General features: G+C 45.2%; 1 protein-coding gene across 1 annotated transcript; it reads left to right on the top strand.

The window, feature by feature from the left end:
- Window positions 1-7,018: 7,018 nt before the first annotated feature.
- LOC147087648 (putative G protein-coupled receptor 139) lies at window positions 7,019-19,185 on the top strand. Its single transcript, XM_085977817.1, has 2 exons — window positions 7,019-7,652; window positions 17,308-19,185. The coding sequence occupies exons 1-2, from the start codon at window positions 7,586-7,588 to the stop codon at window positions 18,216-18,218; spliced, it is 978 nt and encodes a 325-aa protein (XP_085833943.1). The 5' UTR covers window positions 7,019-7,585; the 3' UTR covers window positions 18,219-19,185.
- The last annotated feature ends 3,015 nt before the right edge of the window (window positions 19,186-22,200 follow it).

Consider the following 22,200-nt stretch of genomic DNA (forward strand, 5'->3'; position numbering starts at 1 on the left):
GATTTGGGGAGAGTGTGGGAAGGTTGATTTGGGGATAGTGCGGAAGGTTTATTGGCGTAAGCGCATGAAGGTGGATTTGGGGTTAGTGCAGGAAGGTGGATTTGCGGTTAGTGTGGGAAGGTGGATTTGGGGATAGTGCGGGAAGGTGGATTTGGGGTTTGTGTGGGAAGGTGGATTTCGAGATAATGCGGGAAGGTGGATTTGGGGTTAATGCGGGAAGGTGGATTTGGGGTTAGTGCGGGAAGGTGGATTTGGAGTTAGTGCGGGAAGGTGGATTTGTGGTTACTGTGGGTAGTTGGATTTGTGGTTAATGCGTGAAGGTGGATTTGCAGATAGTGCGGGAAGGTGGATTTGGGGTTAGTGCGGGAAGGTTGATTTGTGGATAGTGTGGCAATGTGGATTTGGGGTTAATGCAGGAAGGTGGATTCGGTTTTAGTGTGGGAAGGTGGATTTGGGGTTTAGTGCGGGAAGGTGGATTTGGGGATAGTGCAGGTTGGTGGATTTGGGGTTAGTGCGGGAAGGTGGATTTTGGGTTATAGCAGGAAGGTGGATTTGGGGTTAGTGCGGGAAGGTGGATTTGGGGTAGAGCGGGAATGTGCATTTGGGGTTAGAGCAGTAAGGTTGATTTGGAGTTAGTGCGGGAAGGTGGATTTGGGGTTGCTGCAGGAAGGTGGATTTGGGGATAATGCGGGAAGGTGGATTTGGGGTTAATGTGAGAAGTTTGATTTGGGTTTAGTGCGGGAAAGCTGATTTGGGGTTCGTGCTAGAAGGTGGATTTGGGGTTATTGCGGGAAGGTGGATTTGTTGTTAGTGCTGGAATTTGGAATTGGTTTTAGTGCAGGAAGTTGGATTTGGGGTTAGTGCGGGAATGTGGATTTTGGAATAATGCGGGAAGGTGGATTTGGGATAGTGAGGAAATGTGGATTTGGGTTTAGTGCGGGAAAATGGGTTGTGGGTTATTGCGGGAATGTGGATTTGGGGTTATTGCGGTCGGTCAGTTACTGTGTGCTCAGTAAGGATGTGTGCAGTAGGTGAGTTACTGTTTGCTCAGTCAGGATGTGTGCTGTAGGTCAGTTACTGTGTGTTCACTCAGAATGTGAGCAGTAGGTCAGATACGATGCGCCCAGTCAGGATGTGTGCAATAGGTCAGTTACTGTGTGCTCAGTCAGAATGTGAGCTCTACTTCAGTTACTGTGTGCTCCATCAGGTTTTGTTCATGTGGTCATTTCCTGGGGCTTCGGTCATGCTTTGGTAATTTGTGCAGTTTCTGGTGTTCTCATTCAGGATTTGTGCAGTATGCCAGTTTCCGTGTGCTCTGTCAGAATGTGAGCAGTAGGCCAATTACTGTGCACTCATTCAGGATGTGTGCATTAGGTCAGTTATTATGTGCTCTGTTAGAATGTGTGCAGTCGGTCAGTTAATGTGTGCTCCATCAAGATGTGAGCAGTAGGTCAGATATTGTGTGCTCAGTCAGGCTGTGAGCAGTAGGTCAGCTGCTGTGTGCTCAGTCAGGATGCATGCATTCGTTCAATTACTGTGCGCTCAGTTAGCGTGTGAACAGTTGGTCATTTACTTTGCACTCAGTTAGGATGTGCGCAGAAGGTCACTTACTGTGTGCTCAGTTAGGATGTGTGCAGTAGTTCATTTACTGTGTGCTCAGTCAGGATGTGCGCAGTAGGTCATTTGCTGTGCGCTCAGTCAGGATGTGTGCAGCAGGTCAGTTACTTTATGCTCAGTCAGGATGTGAGCAGTAGGTCATTTACTGTGCGCTCATTCAGGATGTGAGCAGTAGGTCAGTTGCTGTGTGCTCAGTAAAGATGTGTGCATTAGGTCATTTACTGTGCGCTCAGTCAGGATGTGAGCAGTGGGTCAGTTACTGTGCGCTCAGTTAGGATGTGAGCAGTAGGTCTTTTACTGTGCGCTCAGTCAGGATGTGAGCAGTGGGTCAGTTACTGCGCACTCAGTCAGGATGTGAGCAGTAGGTCTTTTACTGTGCGCTCAGTCAGGATGTGAGCAGTAGATCATTTACTGTGCGCTCAGTCAGGATGTGAGCAGTGGGTCAGTTACTGTGCGATCAGTCATTATGTGAGCAGTAGGTCAGTTACTGTGTGCTGATCAGGATGTGAGCAGTAGGTCAGTTACTGTGTGCTCATCAGGATGTGAGCAGTAGGTCAGTAACTGTGTGCTTATCAGGATGTGAGCAGTAGGTCAGGTACTGTGCGCTCAGTTAGGATGTGTGCAGTAGATCATTTACTGTGTGCTCAGTCAGGATGTATGCAATAGGTCAGTTACTGTGTGCTCAGTCAGGATGTGAGCAATAGGTCAGTTTCTGTGTGTTCAGCCAGGATGTGAGCAGTAGTTCAGGTACTGTGCGCTCAGTTAGGATGTGTGCAGTAGATCATTTACTGTGTGCTCAGTCAGGATGTATGCAATAGGTCAGTTACTGTGTGCTCAGTCAGGATGTGAGCAATAGGTCAGTTTCTGTGTGTTCAGCCAGGATGTGAGCAATAGTTCAGGTACTGTGTGCTCATCAGGATGTAAGCAGTAGGTCAGGTACTGTGCGCTCAATTAGGATGTGTGCAGTAGGTAATTTACTGTGTGCTCAGTCAGGTTGTGAGCATTAGGTCCTTTCCTGTGCGCTCAGTCAGGATGTGAGCAGTAGCTCAGTTACTGTCTGCTCAGTCAGATTGTGTGCAATAGGTCAGTTACTGTTTGGTTATCAGGATGTGAGCAGTAGGTCCGGTGCTGTGCGTTCAGTCAGGATGTGAGCAGTAGGTCAGTTACAGTGCGCTCAGTCAGGATGTGAGCAGTAGGTCAGTTACTGTTTGGCCATCAGGATGTGAGCAGTAGGTCAGGTACTGTGCGTTCAGTCAGGATGTGAGCAGTAGGTCAGTTACTGTGCGATCAGTCAGGATGTGAGCAGTACAGTTTCCACAGGGCCATGACCATTCCGAACCTAGATTCATGTCCAATTTCCTGCCCGCTCCCCGTAACCCTTAATTACCTTTACTTCTAGGAAACTATCTATTTCTGTTGTAAATTTATTTAATGATGTAGCTTCCACAGCTTTCTGGGGCATCAAATCCCACAAATCTACCACCATCTGAGTGAAGAAGTTTCTCCTCATCTCAGTTTTGAAAGAGCAGCCTCTTACTCCAAGATTATGCCCCCGAGTTCTAGTTTCACCCATCATTGGGAACATCCTCACCGCATCCACCCGATCAAGCCCCTTCACAATCTTACATGTTTCAATAAGATCGCCTCTCATTCTTCTGAACTCCAATGAGTAGAGTCCCAATCTACTCAACCTCTCCTCATATGACCACCCCCGCATCCCCGGGATTAACCGAATGAACCTTCTTTGTACTGACTCGAGAGGAAGTATGTCTTATCTTAAGTATGGACACCAAAACTGTATGCAGTATTCCAGGTGCGGTCTCACCAATGCCTTGTATAACTGCAGCAATACCTCCCTGTTTTTATATTCTATCCCCCTAGCAATAAAAGCCAACATTCAATTGGCCTTCTTGATCACTTGCTGCACCTGCATACTAACTTTTTGAGTTTCGTGCACCAGGACTCCCAGATCCCTTTGTACTACAGTACTTTCCAGTTTCTTGCCATTAAGATAATAACTTGCTCTATGATTTTTCCTGCCAAAGTGCATAACCTCACACTTTCCAGTATTGTATTCCATCTGCCAAATCTCTGCCTACTTACTTAGCCTGTCTATGACACTTTGCAGGTTTTTTATGTCTTCCTCACTCAGTACTTTCCCTCCCATCTTTGTATCATCTGCAAACTTTGATACGTTAAACTCGGTCCCCTCCTCCAAATCGTTAATATAGATTGTAAAGAGTTGAGGACACAGCACTGACCCCTGCGGAACACCACTAGTTACTGATTGCCAGTCTGAGAATGAACCATTTATCCCAACTCTCTGCTTTCAGTCCTCCACCCACGCCAGAATATTACCCCCAATCCCGTGATTTTTTATCTTGAGCAATAATCTTTTGTTTAGCACCTTGTCAAATTCCTTTTGGAAGTCTAAATAAACTACGTCCACTGGTTCTCCTTTATCCACCCTGTATGTTACTTCCTCAAAGAACTCAAGCAAATTTGTCAAACATGACTTCCCCTTCTTGAAACCATGCTGATTTTGTCCTATTAAATTATGTTTATCCAAATGTCCCGTTACTGTCTCCTTAATAATGGACTCTAACATTTTACCAACCACAGATGTTAGGCTAACAGGTCTATAGTTTCCAGCTTTCTGCCTACTACCCTTTTTAAATAAGGGAGTTACATTAGCAGTTTTCCGATCTGCCGGGACCTTTGCTGAGTCCAGGGAGTTTTGGAAAATTATTACCAATGCATCCACAATCCCTACCGCCACTTCCATCAAGACCCTAGGATGTAAGCCATCAGGTCCAGGGGATTTCTCCGGCTTGAGTCCCATTATTTTAGCAAGTACCACTTCCTTAGTGATTTTAATCGTATGTAGCTCCTCTCCCCCTCGAGCCCCCTGTTTGTCCAGTGTTGGGATATTTTTTGTATCCTCTACCGTAAAGACTGATACAAAATATTTGTACAACGTTTTTGCCATCTCCATGTTTCCCACCATTAATTTCCCGGTCTCATTCTCTAAGGGACCAACATTTACTTTAGCCACACTGTTTCTTTTAATATAACTATAGAAACTTTTGTTATCTGTTTTTATATTTTTTGCTAATTTACTTTCATAATCTATTTTCCCTTTCTTAATCAATCTTTTAGTTATTTTTTGCTGCCTTTTAAAGACTTCACAATCTTCTATCCTCCAACTAGATTTGGCTACCTTATATGCCCTTGTTTTTAGTCGGATACTATCCTTAATTACTTTACTTAGCCACAGATGGCGATCTTTTCTTTTACACCCTGTTTTCCTCAGTGGAATATATTTTTTTTGCAAGTTGTAAAATAACTCCTTAAATGTACACCACTGATCATGTACCGTCTTACCCTCTAATCTATTTTCCCAGTCCACTCTAATCAATTCCGCTCTCATATCTTCATAGTCTCCTTTATTCAAGCTCAGCACGCTTGTTTGAGATCCAACCTTCTCACCCTCTACTTGAATATGGAATTCAACCATGTTATGGTCACTCATTCCAAGGGGTCCTTTACTAGGACATTTTTAATTAATCATGTCTCTTTACACAGGACCAAATCTTGGTCAGTTGAACAGTTTCTGGGATATCGGTCAGATTGTTTTCTTGTGGAGAGTTTCTACGATTTCAGTCAGACTGTGGTTATTTTGTTTAGTTTATTGTTGAACGATCAGGTAGTTGTCATTTGGTCAGTTACAGGGTGATTGGTTAGAATCTGCTCGTGCGGCCAGTTTCTGTTCAATTTTGTTGATGTGAAGTGGCCAGTTTTATTTAATTGATCGAGTTATTTAAGCTATACCTCAATGAGTTGTGAATGTCGCTGGGAAGACAATCCTTTATTGCCACTCCTCAATTGCCCTTGAGAAGGTGGTGGTGAGCTAACATCCTGGACTGCTGCAATCGGTGTTGTGAATGTACTCCCACAGTGCCGTTAGGCAGGGAGTAGCAGGATTTTGGCACAGCGGCAATGAGTCAATGGCGATATTTCCAAGTCAGGATGTTATGTGACTTGGATGGGAAATTGGAGGTGGTTCTCCCATGCGTCTGCTGCCATTGTCTGCCAAGGTGGTAGAGGTTTTGGCTTGGGAGATGCAGTGGAAGAAGCCTTGCCGAGTTGCTGCAGTGAAGCTTGTAGATAGTATGCATTTTTTATATTCATTCACTTCATTCAAATTCCCCAGCTGCCGTGGTGGAGATCTGAACTCATGTCTCCGGATCATTATTCAGGCCTCGGGATTACCAATCCAGTATCATAACCAATAGCTACATTATCCCACAGCCAAATTGCAGCCACGTTGAATGATTAAGGTGGTGAATTGCATGCTTATCAATCAGGATCCTTTTAACTGGATGGTGTTGATCTGTATTGGTTTGAGGTGCTGTATTAATTTCATGTGCTACATTGGGTTGCGGTGCTGCATTAGTTTGAGCTTCTCCATTAGTTTGAGGTTCTCTATTAGTTTGAGGTTCTCTATTAGTTTGAGGTTCTCTATTAGTTTGAGGTTCTCTATTAGTTTGAGGTTCTCTATTAGTTTGAGCGGCTGTATTCGTTTGAGGGGCTGTATTCGTTTGAGGGGCTGTATTCGTTTGAGGGGCTGTATTCGTTTGAGGGGCTGTATTCGATTGAGGGGCTGTATTAGTTTGAGGGACTTTATTAGTTTGAGGGGCTGTATTAGTTTGAGGGACTTTATTAGTTTGAGGGGCTGTATTAGTTTGAGGTGCTGTATTAGTTTGAGGGGCTGTATTAGTTTGAGGGGCTGTATTAGTTTGAGGTGCTGTATTGGTTTGAGGGGCTGTATTGGTTTGAGGGGCTGTATTATTTTGAGGGGTTTTATTAGTTTGAGGGGCTGTATTAGTTTGAGGGGCTGTATTCGTTTGAGGGGCTGTATTCGTTTGAGGGGCTGTATTCGTTTGAGGGGCTGTATTAGTTTGAGGGACTTTATTAGTTTGAGGGGCTGTATTAGTTTGAGGGACTTTATTAGTTTGAGGGGCTGTATTAGTTTGAGGTGCTGTATTAGTTTGAGGGGCTGTATTAGTTTGAGGGGCTGTATTAGTTTGAGGTGCTGTATTGGTTTGAGGGGCTGTATTGGTTTGAGGGGCTGTACTATTTTGAGGGGTTTTATTAGTTTGAGGGGCTGTATTAGTTTGAGGTGCTGTATTGGTTTGAGGGGCTGTATTGGTTTGAGGGGCTGTATTATTTTGAGGGGCTGTATTAGTTTGAGGGGCTGTATTAGTTTGAGGGTCTGTATTAGTTTGAGGGTCTGTATTAGTTTGAGGGTCTATATTAGTTTCAGATCCTGTATTAGTTTCAGAGGCTGTCTTAGTTTGTGGTGCTTTATTATATTAGCGTACTGTATTAGTTTGAGAGGCTGTAATAGCTTGAGGGGCTGTATTAGTTTGATGCGCTTTATTAGATATTTTATTTTTATTTGGTTTAATAGATTCATTAGCTTTAGCGTATATATTGGTTTGAGAGGTACTGGTCGTTTAGGACATGGGAAAATTAAGAGCGCAGCCCCAGCCCAGAGTGCTGCACTGAGAGGGCACTCTAGCATTTGCAGTTTGATTACTGAATGAGCACAACAGCATGAAGGACATCACAGAAACAATATGAGATATGAGATGCACTGAAGGTGTTTGAAACAACAAACCTAGTGCTGGGAGAACACAGCTTGCAATTTCCATTGGTTAATTAATATGATCAGAATTCTCAAGTCTTTGGGGTTTTCAATTTAAAACTCAGCGCTAAATATATTCCATTATAACAGGGAATTAACTTGGCTGTCGTAACTTGTTTGTTCAACCTTTTAACAATGTTGCAACCTCAATCTCCCCGTGGAGATCGCGCAGGGTATAAATGAAAGGCTGTGGGATTCGGCTCAGAGTATAATTCAGAGAGATTGCCTGCAGCACGGACACATCGCTTCACACAGAAAATGTATCACACATTTGAGAGTGTCCAGAAAATATATTACATGATCCTTGCCGTCATTGGAGTTCCTGGTAAGTGATAATAACCATTGAAGTTGTGTAAATCTGTATGTGAGCTGTTCTCTGCTTTAGCTCTCTGGCTGATAATGTTACATGCTCGTCTAGTGGACATAGTTTTACAGACGTGCGATCAGTGTTTGGTAATTTCGTTAAGTCTAGTGTCTTGACACAACCTGTTTAATGCCATTTCCTGAACTGAAAATATACCTGTTTGTAGCTCACAGGCTCTCTGAATGATCAAGTTATTGCCGTTAGTGGAATATGACGTACAGTTAAATCAGTCCTCATTCCGGGAAATGTCTCTGAGAAAAGGTGTTAGTCCAATGGTCTGTCACTGTAAAATTGTACTAAGTGTGGGTCACTAACCAGAGTGGAACACCTGACCCCAGTGACTATGTATTACTTGGAGTATCTCTCACTGTAGAATTTTACTGAGTGTGGGTCACTAACCAGAGTGGAACACCTGACCCCAGTGACTATGGATTACTTGGAGTATCTCTCACTGTAGAATTTTACTGAGTGTGGGTCACTAACTGGAGTGGAACACCTGACCCCAGTGACTATGGATTACTTGGAGTATCTCTCACTGTAGAATTTTACTGAGTGCGGATCACTAACCAGAGTGGAACACCTGACCCCAGTGACTATGTATTACTTGGAGTACCTCTCACTGTAGACTTTTACTGAGTGTGGGTCACTAACCGGAGTGGAACACCTGACCCCAGTGAATATGTATTACTTGGAGTATCTCTCACTGTAGAATTTTACTGAGTGTAGATCACTAACTGGCGTGGAAGAATTCAGTTCGACTTTGTAATCACTATTTTAGGTGACTGATTTCTCCCCTCCATTTGTTTTATGAAGTGCAGCTCGGAACAGAGTGTAGAGCTGCGAGTTTGGTGAGAGAGGGAGTTCGGGGAGGGAGCTGTTCCTTTCTTTTTCTATCTTTGTCAGCTTCCAGGAGAGCAGGAGTTACAAAGCTTTACAAGAGGGTACGGAGAACCAGCGGACGTTCGGCTCAGTGGCACCACCCTGCTCCCGCTCCCCGCATTTGGAGAAAAATAATAGGTGACATCACAGGGAAAAGGTTAAGGGATTGGTTGGTGAGTATTTTGCTCACTGCCCTTATCATTTAAAGCCAAGAACATTTATTAGTAATTGTAAGGTTTCAATAGTACTAATTTGTATCAGTAACAAATCTTATTAAAAGTAGTATCGTTTATTAATTAATAAAAATAAAGTAATTAAACCTCTATAATTAATGCAGGGCAGGTGATGTGTGGCGACTGCAGTACGTGGGAGCTACTGGATGCGTGATCCAGGATGAGCACATCTGCGGTAAGTGTCTGCGGCTCGAGGAGCTTCGGCTCAGAGTTGATGAGCTGGAGGCCGAGCTGCGGAAACTGCGATGCATCAGGGAGGGGGAAAGTTACCTGGCCACTTTATTCCAGGAGGCAGTCACACCCCTTAGGATAGTGTCTTCTGATTTGGTCAGTGGTCCAGGGCATGAGTATGTGACTGCGAGTGAGGCAGGTATGGGGATCCAGGACGTGGAGGAGCCTCAGCCGTTGCAATTGTCCAACAGGTTTGAGCTTCTTGTGAAAAGTATGGATGAAAGTGGTGGCTGCAGGATGGATGAGCAAACTGACCATGGCACCGAGATACAGGAAGCCGTTCAAGCGGGGGTAGTTAATAGGAATGTAGCAGTAATTTGGGACAGCATAGTCAGGGAATAAAAACAGTTCGCTGCGGCCAAGAGTGAGATTACAGACAGCTGTGTTGCCTGCCCGGTGACAGGGTTCGGGACATCTGCTCTGGGCTGGACAGGAACTTGCAGGGTGAGGGGGAGGAGCCAGTGGTCGTGGTCAATGTAGGTGCCAACGATATAGGTAGTACTAGGAAAGAGGTTCTGCTGAGAGAGTATGAGCAGCTAGGGGTTAAGCTAAAAAGCAGAACATCAAGGGTAACAATATCTGCATTATTACCCGAGCCACGAGCAAATTGCCATAGCGTAAATAAAATAAGAGTGATGAATGCGTGGCTGAAAGCCTGGTGTGGGAGAAATTGGTTTCAATTCCTAGGGCACTGGCACCAGTAGTGGGGAAAGTAGGATATCTATATTTGGGTCGGTCATCACCTGCACTGTGCTTGGACCAGTGTTCTGGCGAGTCGTATAATTAGGGTAGTAGCGAGGGCTTTAAACTAAATATTGGGGGCATGGGATCAAATTAGGGAAGATGTTGTAATTTAAAGATTAGAGACAAGGCAATAGAAAAAGATATTAACGTGGAAAATGTTAAACAGACAGTGACAGAAATTATAGAGAGTACACAGCTAAGAGTAAATCAACAGATAAGGCTAGAGGTTACAAAAGTAATATAAAGACAAAACTAAAGGCACTGCATCTGAACGGAATTAGCATGCGAAACAAAGCAGATGAACTGAAAGCGCAAATAGAAATAAATAAATCTGATTTGATAGCCATTACAGAAACATGGCTGCAGGGTTATGTAGATTGGGACCTGAATATTGAAGTGTACATGATATTTAGGAAGGCCAGGAAGGTGGTAAAAGTTGGAAGGGTGGATCTGTTAATTAATGATGGTATTAGCACTATAGAGAGTGATGACTTAAGTTCAGGAAACCAGGATGTAGAAGCGGTTTGGGTAGAAATGAGAACTGATAAATGCAAGAAGTCACTTGTGGGAGTGGTGTACCGGCCAGCTAACAGTAACCACATGGTAGGATGGAGTATAAAGGAAGAAATAATGGGAGCTTCTCAGACGGGTTCTGCAATAATCAGGGGATTTTAAACTGCATATAGACTGGAAAAATCAGACGGGCAAAGTTGGCATCGATGAAGAGTTCTTGGAATGTTTTCTGGATAGTTTCTTACAAAATCACGTTCTGGAGCCAACCAGAGAGCATGCTAAATTAGACCTGGTGTTCTGCAAGGAGATAGTATTAATCAATGACCTCATAGCGAAGGCGCCCCTAGGTAGCAGCGATCATAATATGATTGAATTTTACAATCAGTTTGACAGAGAGAAGAGTGGGTCCAAGACTTGTAATTTAAGCTTACATAAGGACATTTAAGAGTGCATGAAAGCAGAGCTAGTTAAAGTGAACTGGCAAATTAGGTTAAGGGATAGATCAATAGAGTTGTAGTGGCAGACAATTAAGGGGATGTTTCAAAATACACACAATATATGCAATCGAACGAGAAAGGAAAATATCAAGGGGAGGAACCACCATCCGTGGTTAACTAAAAATTTTAAGACAATATTAAACTTAAAGAAAAAGCTGAAACTTGCGCAAAGATGGGTGGCAGGATTGGACAGAATGTAAAAAACTGCAAAGAATGACTAAAAGATTAATAAGGAGAGAAAAATTAGTGTACGAGTGAAAGCCAGCTAGAAATATAAAAACAGATAGTAGAAGTTTTTATAGATATTTATAAAAGAAAAGATTTAACAAAGTTAGCATTGGTCCTATAAAAAGTGAGGCTGGGGAATTAATAATGGATAATAAGGAGATGGCTGTTGAATTGAACAGGTATTTTGCATCGGTCTCCACTATAGCGGATACAACTAAAATCCCAGAAATAGCTGAAATCAGGAAATGGAAGGGAGGGAGGAAATCAAGTTAATTATAATCACCAGGGAAGTGGTACTGAGCAAATTGTTGGAGATGCGGTCTATCAAGTCCGCGGGCCTGATTGACTTCATCCTAGGGACTTAAAAGAAGTGGCTAGTGAGATAGTTGATGCGTTGCGTTTAATTTTTTTAATTTCCCTAGATTCGGGGAAGGTTCCATTAGATTGGGAAATAGCGAATGTAACTTTATTCAAAATGGAAGGGAGACTGAAAGCAGGAAACTACAGGCCAGCTAGCTTACCATCTGTCATAGGAAAGATGTTAGCAACGATTATTAAAGGTATTGTAGCAGGGCACTTCGAAAAGTTCAAAGTAATCAGGCATAGTCAACATGGTTTTGCGCAAGGGAAATCATGTTTAACAAATTTATTGGAGTTGTTTGAGGAAGTAACATGTGCTGTGGATAAAGGGGAAACTGTGGATGTACTGTCCTTAGATTTCCAGAAGGCATTTGTTAAGGTGCCACATCAAAGGTTATTGCAGAAAAGAAAAGCTCATATTGTAGGGGGTAACATATTGGCATGGATACAAGATTGGCTAGCTAACTGGAAACAGCGAGTAGGCATAAATGGGTCAATTTCTCATTGGCAAGATGTAACGAGTGGTGTGCCACAGGGATCAGTGCTGGGCTTCAACATTGTACATTTGTATAAATGACTTGGATGAAGGGACCGATCGAATTGTTGCTAAATTTGCGAATGCCACAAAGTTAGGTATGACGATACATTGTGAAGAGGACATTAGAAGGCCATAAAGGGATATAGATAGGATAAGTGAGAGGGCAAAGATCTGGCAAATGGAGCATAATGTGGGAAAATGTGAAGTTGTTCATTTTGGCAGGAAGAATAAAAAAGAAACATAATATCTAAATGGTGAGAGATTTCAGAGTTCTGAGATGCAGAGGGATTTGGATGTCCCAGTCCATGAAGCGCAAAAGGTGCAGCAAGTAATTAGGCAAGCTAATAGAATGTTATAATTTATTGCGAGGGCAGCACGGTGGCATAGTGGTTAGCACTGTTGCCTCACAGCGCCAGAGACCCGGGTTCGACTCCGGCCTCGGGTGACTGTCTGTGTGGAGTTTGCACATTCTCCCCGTGTTTGTGTGGGTTTTCTCCGGGTGCTCCGGTTTCCTCCCACAGTCCAAAGATGTGCGGGTTAGGATGATTGGCTGTGATAAAAATTGACCCTTAGTGTTAGGGGGATTAAATACGTGGGGTTATTGGGATAGGGTGGGATATGTATTGGTGCAGGGGTTACGGGGATCGGGTGGGATATGTGTCGGTGCAGGCTCGATGGGCCGAAATGGCCTCTATCTGCACTGTGAGGTTTCTGTGATTCTGTGAATTGAATACAAAAGTAGGGAGTTTATGCTACAGTTACACAGGGCATTGGTGAGACCACACCTGGAGGACTGTGTACAGTATTGGTCTCCTTATTTAAGGAAGGATGTAAATGCGTTGGAAGCAGTTCAGAGAAGGTTTGCTGGACGAAAACCTGGAATGGGCGGGTTGTCTTATGAGAAAAGTTTGTGCAGTCTTCGCTTGTATCCGATGGAGTTCAGAAAAGTAAGAGGTGACTTGATTGAAACATATACGATAAGGGGTCACCCATTTGAGATGGAAATGAGGAGAAATGTTTTCTCTCAAAGGGCGGTGGATGCAGAGTCTTTGAATATTTTTAAGGCAGAGCTAGATAGATTCTCGGTTAGCAAGGGGGCGAAAGGTTATCGGGGGTGTGCGGGAATGTGGACTAATCGGATGAGCCATGATCTTATTTAATGGCGCAGCAGGCTCGAAGGGCCGAGTGGCCGACTCCTGCTCCTAAATCCTATGTTCGAAATTGATGGCGAAAGAGAATATTTTTGCTTTTGGGTAAAGATATTTTAAAAATGCGTATGAAGTGAAATGCATTGATATTGAGCTGCAAGAACAGAAACAGGTTTAAATACTTTTTTTACACTAAGAGTAGTTACTGTAAGCACTTCAGTTGTTTTAGTGCTGAATATTCCCCTTCCCCCAACACGTTCCTGTAAGCCTGTGGGTCATGAGTGCTGAATTTCATTATCTGTCTACTCGTCAGGATGAATATTAGGCTGTGGTTTTTGATTATTGCACTTCGGAAACTGATTAATGTTTGACAGATCAGTTCTTATCTATGATTCAGAGGGCTAGAAATTCATCATAGCCTAGGAATGGGCTGTAGCATTAGAAAAGTTGGAGAATTAGTGTCAGGCGCTAATGCTTTAGCGAGCATGCAACATTCATGCACAATGCTCAAATAAATGATTGGAAATCTATTTCAAGTTTTTAACCACAAGCTCATTGGCGTTACACTCAAAGGGTGGACCAATATCAGTAGCACTCTAATCACAAGTCATGATTGCCGCAGGCTTTTTCTTGTTCTGGAAGGGAAGGATCATTGATGCTGCAGAACTTCATTCTCAGCATGGCTGGCTGTGCAGCTGCCTCAGCAAGCTTCAGCAGGTCAAGGAAAAGGAGCTGGAGGACTAAAGCAGCTGTAGTCATTGCAGATCCATGCCCCAGGGAGAGTGCCTGCAGATTCTGCGATTAAACATTGGAGGCATTGGTGTTCGCTGTGGAGAGATGGATGGCGGTGCACTACCCAGCAAGTGGCAGAAGGCCCTCGCCAGAAGCCTTCTGCACCATGGGTAGGGAAGTAGCGCAGCACGTCTTGGGCAGAACTGTCATCCCCTGGATCCGCACAAAGTGCAGGAAGAAATTTAGCGACTTCACTTGGGTGGACAGGGTGAGTGAATGCTTCTACAAATCTATGTACCGCCATCTGAACCAATCTTCACACTCCACGAAAAGCACCACACCCGCAGCACTCAACCACCAACAAAATCTATCTACCAACACTCACAGCCACATCTCACACCTTGCACACAAAGACACCTATACACCGATGGCAAGCACATCAGCCAATCACATTGTTCCACAATCACTCACACACTTTCCTTTCCTTTCCTTCCTTTCCAAGGTCGTTCAGAACAGGAGGGGGCAGTAGCGCGTGTGCGGTGTCCAAGTCGACACCTAACCACTGTCTGCGCTGGAGAAACGAGTGCTGCAGATTATTGGGCGCCAGGTGGTGGATGCCGTGGCCACCGGCGACGTTGACCCCCTTGGGTACAACAACGGTATATTCTATCCTAATCCTTCTTCCAACATCCCTCTTCCCCCTCACGCCACAAGCCATTCACGCATTCCCCCTAATCAGACTGTATGCATGCATTTCTCCCCTTCTGTCCCCTCCCCTCACCTTAGCATGACTCTTGTGCCAGTAAGATTTAAAGTAATGAGCAAGCAGCTGAGCAGCCTGTCCCTGAGGGCACTATACAGAGCGAGGTGGAAGAAGAGGAGGAGGAAGAACACACCGAGTCATTGCCTCTCTCTCCCTCAGGCACCAGCTCAGACACTGGCACTACTCCTTCTTTACAGGCTAGTATAGTCGCCGGATCTGCAGAAGGAAAGGCACCGGTGACGAGTGGGCTGCAGCAAGGCAAGGGGGAAAGGGTAGCTCGGGGCCCATCTCCCAGGAGGGCGAGTTCGACTGGGAGTTCGGCTGCACAGGACTCAGATCAGGACCTCGATGGTGAGGCTGCTAGAAGAATGGTGATGGGCATGCACAGGGAGATGATAGGTGCAATAGCAAGATTGCCCGAAATCACATCGGCAATGATAAAGAGCTTGGAGGAGTCCGCCCACCAACTTGCACAATGCTTTGCACACACCTTGTATCCCATCATTTCCAGTCTGCAAGGAATGGTAGATTCCCAGAGAGACCTTGAGTCCCAGACCCGAAGACGCCTGTGAATGGCAAGCTGGCAGCTTCCATTGCAGCACAGGCAGAAGTGACACAACGTTTAGTGCTGTAATGCAGTGTTTTCTTGGTGGTATCCAAACTCAGACAGGTGCCATGCAGTCTCAGCTCTGACAGCTGCCATCGTGGCTGAGTCTATCACTGTCGACCAGAGCTTTCACGATATCTCAGCAGGTCAACAATCTGTGTTCCAACAGATTTCTTGGGATGATGTGGTGCTGCCCCGGGAGAGTGTCAGTGCATCAGTGGAGCAGGAACCTGCTGTCTTCTCCAGAATCACAACATTCCTGCTCCCACAAATGCCACTAAGCCTTTGCCTGTCATCCAGCCAGCCCAGACAACTGCCGCCCGTGCTGAGGTGGTGCAGTCTCTAGCTGGCTCTTCCAGGCCCAGAGCTGGTTGAGTCGCTCTTCAAGACCATCTTAAGTATCCCGCAGGGAAACTCAGCAGCCTTCCACCAGTCCTGCTGCAGCCACTAGGTCAAAACATCGTAGGAGCACTGGCGTGGGCAAATACACAGTAACGAGAAGCACCCAGCGACTGCACAGGCGTGAATAGTTGATTCATTTTTATTAAGTATGTGTTCACTGATTATTCATAAATTTATTCATTAACTTTTGATCCTTGAGTGGTGTCTCTCACTTCTTCTTTGCGCTGTGATATGGCCTGAAGTAAAGATGGTGATGTGGTGAGCAATGGAGATCTGTGGTATACTTCATTCGTATGTCAGTTATTTGAGTTGGTCACGGACCGCCCTTCTGGAAGGCTGATAGAGTGGATGTCTCCTCCCTCTCTCCTGTTGCTCCTCCTCCTCGTCTACCTCCTCGTGGTCCTCATCCTCCTCTTCCTCCTCGAACTCCTCCTCCACATCCTCCTCACCCTCTTCCTCCTCCTGAGGTGCTCCCGTAATCCCAGGTGGCAAGGGCTGGGCTCCCAAGTTGTGGCGCATGCAGCAAACATCAGGAAATGTGACACCCGCTCCAGCAAATACTGGAGGGCTCCTCCCGATCGGTCAAGGCAGTGGAACTGTTGCATCAGCATGCAGATGGTCTGCTCGATAATGTTCCTGGTGGCAGCATGGCGCTCATTATATGACTGCTGGACAGGGGCGTTGGGTCTGCAGAGGGGAGTCATGAACCAGATGGAGAGCAGGTAGCCCTTGTCTCTGACCAGCTAGCCGTGAGCTTGATGTGGTGGCTGGAAGAGTGCGGGCACACCAGTCTTGGGCAGGATGAAGGCTGGTGCGTATATCTGAGGTCCACCCACCATTCTCTGCCAGATTCCCTGGTCACTGGAACCTTCTCTTTTACAGATTTTCCGTCCTTGCCTCCCCCTCTGTTATTCTGCTACAGCCATTTATTCCTGATCTGGTCCAATCTTTTATTTCTTTAATTGTCCTATCTCCCTTGACCAATTATCCATTTTATTCCTGGATCATTTCTGCCCTCCACCCGAGCATAGACCTCTCAATTGTTCTTTCCTCCCCTCCCCTACTTTTCTCTGGCTCTATCATTGCTTTAAAACTGTTAATATCTAATATGTTTCAGTTCTGATGAAAGATAGTCGAACTTAAATGTTAACACTGTTTCTCTCTCCACAGATGATGCCTGACTTGATGTGTGTCCACATCATTATCTGTATTTATCAGAGTTACAGCATTCTTAATATTGTGCTTTTGATATCGACCTGGCGGGTTCGGTAGGCAGGGTATAGTTTTGTCGTTGACAGCTTCCCTGCATGAAGTCAGCGGGATTGGCCAGCTTGGGTTTCAGTCGGGGGGGGAGGAATCTGGAGAAGATCGCAGGACCAAATCCATGGCCCTGAGATGCTGGGTGGCCGATCCTGGGTTTTTTTCCGATCCCCCGGCCCCGGGGGGTGATGGCTGTCCAATACCAGGGTGTGATCTGATCCCCGAACACGGGAAGGGTTCTGCAAATCCGGGGGCAGTCCAATCACGAGCCAGGATGGTGGTCCGATTTATCTGTTAAACTCGGAAGCAGGTGGTCTGGAGGCGGGCTGTGGTCGGATGGAGATTTAAACCTGATAATCTCTGACCCGACTAAAAAACAACCCGTTCTTGGTTATAAAATACGGCCCATATTCTCTGGGCCCAGATACGGAGAATGTTTGATCAGTAGTTTGCATTCTCTTTTCCCTGCTCTTTTTTTCAGTTAATTTAGTGGCGATTGTGATCCTGTCCCGGGGAAAGTGTGGGCTCTCCACCTGCACCACTCGCTATCTGGTGGCGATGGCAGCGGCAGATCTACTGGTCATCATCACTGAGGTCATACTGAACCAGATCAATTGGTATTATTTCCCAATGTGTTTCCTGGACATCACTCCTGTGTGTAGTGTTCGCACTGTCCTGGTCGGTGCAGCCACAGACTGTTCTGTCTGGTTCACCGTCACCTTCACCTTCGATCGATTTGTGGCCATTTGTTGCCAGAATCTGAAAACAAAATATTGCACTGAGAAAACTGCGACTGTGGTTCTGGCAACAACCTGCATTCTGCTCTGTTTAAAAAACGTTCCCTTCTACTTTATATTTAAACCAGGAGAGATAATCGACAATGTGCCATGGTACTGTTACGTAAAACCAAGCTATTATTCTGAGCCCGGTTGGGTCGAATATGACTGGCTTGACACAATTTTAACTCCATTGCTCCCATTCGCTTTCATTTTGTTGCTCAACGCTCTGACAGTCAGACACATTTTAGTGGCCAGTCGAGTCCGTAAGGTACTGAGGGGTGAGAGCAAGGGAGAGAATCGCAGTGACCCAGAGATGGAGAGCAGAAGGAAGTCTGTGATTTTACTCTTCACCATATCTGGCAGCTTCATACTTCTGTGGTCGGTATATGTAATATATTTCATATACTATTACATTAGAGGTGTAGATTCCAATTATCACAATGATTCTATATCTATCTTTAATGAAGTCGGATATATGCTGCAGAATTTAAGTTGCTGCACAAACACATTTATTTATGGGGTGACCCAGTCCAAGTTCAGAGAGCAGTTGAAGAGTGCGGGGAAATATCCGGTTGCCTCAATTATTCAATTAATTAAGAAGCAGAACAACTGAGCGCAGCCCAGATTCGGGTCCCAGTGTTTCCAGCCCATAAATCTAATACTTACCCCAGAATGCCATCAACTGTATTACATCAGGAATCGCTGGTGATCTGAAAATAGAACCATCGGCGGGGCAAGCACTTTTTTTTAGAACGCAGCAACATTTCTGACTGAGAGTTCTCACCTTGTCTTTCGGGACAGGACCACTAGCTTTTTGCATATTTAGTGCATCATTTCACTTGCAGCTTCCAGAGTAAGAGCAACGTCAATAGGAAGGCAGGCAGAGCTGAGCGGTAGTTCTGGTGCTTATATTAAAAGATTAAGCAGCACTGAAACCGGATATTCGGCCCAACTAGTCTGTGCTGCTTATTGTGCTCCTCACGAGATTCCTTCCATTGGGTCCACCTCATCTCAGCCTCTCAGCAAAAACATCTTACATTTATACAGCGTCTTTAACGGAGTAAAAGATCCCAAGGTGCTTCACAGGAGGTTACAGAACAAAGGTGCGGTAGAGAGCCAGTAATGTATAGGGGTGGATCCCAGAGCTTAGTGCCGAAGATTGACAGCTGCAGTTTGTTGGCAGCAATAAGTGTAAGAAGTAGATTCCCGTCCCTGAACTGTCACAGAACTTCCTGCTCCTACATCGATTTGCAATGTATTGACAGAAAGTTGTTTTTGTTGTATCTGTTGGGGGATCTGTAACAGCAAATTTTAGCCAACCAATGAGAACAACCTTCAATTTATTTTACATGTTGTTATTTAATGTGTACTGAATTTTTTTTTGCTGTTCATATTCCACACTTCTGGTAAGTAATTTTCAGCCTCTGATCTCACTCTGTACTCCGGGCAGTCACTGAGTGGATAACTAGTGCCTGGCCCTGCTGTATTCTAACAGTAATGTGGTATTACTTTGTTCTTTTTGTCCAAGTTACTTTGTGAGTTTTGAAGAATTAAGAATAAAGATTATTGATTTGATTTGATTTGACATGAAATTGGTCATTTTCTTCTGAACTATTGATAGCTAGGAAAGTAAATGTTTTATTGTAAAAAAAAGTTGGAAATATCAATTTATTTACCGCCTGTCACAAACTTGGAACGTCCCAAAGTGGTTTTGCAGCCTCGGGTCAGGAGTCACACGCGGCACACATTGGGCGTGGGGCTGGAGCCGGAATCCGTGTTCAAAAAGCACCAATCACTGACATGATTGTGGCGTCATCCACCACAGGGCAAAAGGCAACAGCTGGCGGCCAAGTTTGTATCACCTATAGACGGCCAGGTTTGTGTTAACAACAGCCGGCATCTTTGTGTCACCTGCAGACGACCGTTTCTCTGTGATCTGCAGGCGACCGTGTTTCTGTTACCTACAGAAAGCCAAATTTGTGTCACTTACAGATGGTTATATTTGTGTAAGCTACAAACAGCCATGTTTCTGTGACCTGCAGACCGCTATGTGTAAGACACGTGCAGAGGTCTTGGTTGTATGACCTACAGACGGCCATGTTTGTGTCATCTACAAACGGCCATGTTTGTGTTACCTACAGACGGCCAGATTTGTGCCACCTACAGACGGTCATATATTTGTGTCACATACTGATGGCCATGTTTATGTCTCCTACAGACGGCCATGTTTGTGTCACCTACAGACGGTCATATATTTGTGTCACATACTGATGGCCATGTTTATGCCTCCTACAGACGGCCAAGTTTGTGTCACCTACAGACGACCATATTTGTGTCACCTACAGACGGCCATGTTTATGTCACCTACAGACAGCTAGGTTTTTGTCAGCTACAGATTGACATCTTTGCGTCACATACAAACTGTTTCCCTCACCTACTGACAACAATGCCTGTGTCACCAGCAGCTGGCCATGATTTTATCAGCTACAGACGGCCATGATTGTGTCATCAATTTCTGGCCATGTTTGTTTCTCCTACAGACGGCCATATTTGAATCACCTAGAGACGGCCATATTTGAATCACCTAGTGATGGCCATGTTTGTGTCACCTACAGACGGCCATGTTTGTGTCATCTATAGACTGCCATGTTTATGTCACCTACAGATGGCCATATTTGAATCTCCTACAGGCGGCCATGTTTGTGGCATCTACATACGGGCTTCTTTGTATCACCTGCAGACTGCCATGTTTGTGTCACCTACGGCCAGCCTTGTTTCTATCGCCTACTAACAACCATGTTAATGTCACCTACAGAATGGCATGTTTGTATCACCTACAGACGGCCATGTTTGTGTCACCTACTGACGGCCATGTTTGTGTCACCTACAGACGGCCTTGCTTGTGTCACTTACGAATGGCCATGTTTGCATCACCTACAGATGGCCATGTTTGTGTCATCTACAGACTGCATTTTTGAATCACCTACGAAAACAATGTTTGTGCCACCTACAGAAGGCCATGTTTGTGTCACCTACAGACGGACATGTTTGATTCGCCTACTAAAACAATGCTTGTGTCACCTACAGATGGCCATGTTTGTGTCATCTGCAGACGGACATGTTTGTGTCATCTACAGACGGACATGTTTGTGCCATCTACAGACTGCCATGTTTGTGTCACGTACAGCCGGCCATGTTTTTGTCACCTACAGACGGCCATGTTTGAATCACCTACAGACAGCCATGTTGGTATCACCTACCGACGGCTGTGTTTGCGTCACCTACAGACGGCCATGTTTGTATCACCTACAGATGGCCCTTTTTGAATCACCTACAAACGGACATTAATGTCTCACATACTGCCAGCCGTATTTGTCTCACCTACTGACAACCACGATTGTGTCATCTACAGACGGTCATATTTGTGTCACCTACAGACGGCCATGTTTGTGTCACCTACTGACAGCCATGTGTGTGTCACCTACAGACGGCGGTGTTTGTGCCACCTACAGACGGCAAAGATTGTGTCATATAGAGCCGGCCATGTTTGTGTCACCTACAGACGGCCATGTTTGAATCACCTACAGACGGCCCTGATTGTGTCACCTGCAGATGGCCATTGTGTATCACCTACTAAAACAATGTTTGTGTCACCTACAGAAGCCCATGTTTGTGTCACCTACTGACTGCCATGTTTTTATCAATTACAGATAGCTGTGTTTGTGTCAGCAACAGACTGCCATGTTTGTGTCACCTACAGATGGCCATGTTTGTGTCACCTACAGACGGCCATGTTTGTGTCACCTACAGACGGCCATGTTTGTGGCACCTGCTGACGGCCATGTTTGTGTCGCCTACAGATGGCCATGTTTGTGTCACTTACGAATGGCCATGTTTGTATCACCTACAGACTGCTATGTTTGTGTGACATAGAGACTGCCATGCTTGCGTCACCTACATAAGGCCATGTTAATATCACCGAAGCCCGCCATGTTGATGTCACCTAGAAACAGCCATGTTTGTGTCACCTCAAGGCGGCCTTGATAGTGCCACCTACAGATGGCCAATTTTGCATCACATACAGTCTGTCATTTTGTGTCATCTTCAGACGGCCATGCTGGTGTCACCTAGGGATGGCCATGTTTGTGTAAGCTACAGACGGCCATGTATGTTTCACCTGGAGCCGACCATGATTGTGACAGCTACAGACGGCCATGTTTTAGTCACCTACGGACAGCCCTGTTTGCGTCAGCTACAGACTGTCAGGTTTGTGTCACTTACAGACAGCTTGGTTTGTGTCAGCTACAAATGGCCCTGTTTGTGTCACCGACAGACGGCCATCACAGTGTCACCTACAGCCGGCGAATTTTGTGTTAGCGACAGAGGGCTGTGTTTGCATCACCTACAGATGGCCGCATTTGTTTCACCTAATGACAGCCATGTTTGCGTCACCTACAGGCGGCCAGGATTGTGTCACCTACAGACGGCCATGTTTGTATCAGCAACAGACGGCCGTGTTTGTGTCACCTACAGATGACTGTGCTTTTATCACCTACTGACAACCATGTTTGTGACACACTCAGGCAGCTGTGTTT

Source organism: Somniosus microcephalus, unplaced genomic scaffold, assembly GCF_052327205.1.
Source record: "Somniosus microcephalus isolate GS21.2 unplaced genomic scaffold, FLI_Smic_1.0 unresolved_chr5, whole genome shotgun sequence".
NCBI classification, from domain to species: Eukaryota; Metazoa; Chordata; class Chondrichthyes; order Squaliformes; family Somniosidae; genus Somniosus; species Somniosus microcephalus.

What these genes read in the sequence shown, in the direction of transcription:
- LOC147087648 (XM_085977817.1), top strand. Translation starts at nt 7,586, where the DNA reads ATGTATCACACATTTGAGAGTGTCCAGAAAATATATTACATGATCCTT. An exon ending in TGCCGTCATTGGAGTTCCTG is followed by an intron (nt 7,653 to 17,307) that starts GTAAGTGATAAT and finishes TCTTTTTTTCAG; the next exon opens with TTAATTTAGTGGCGATTGTG.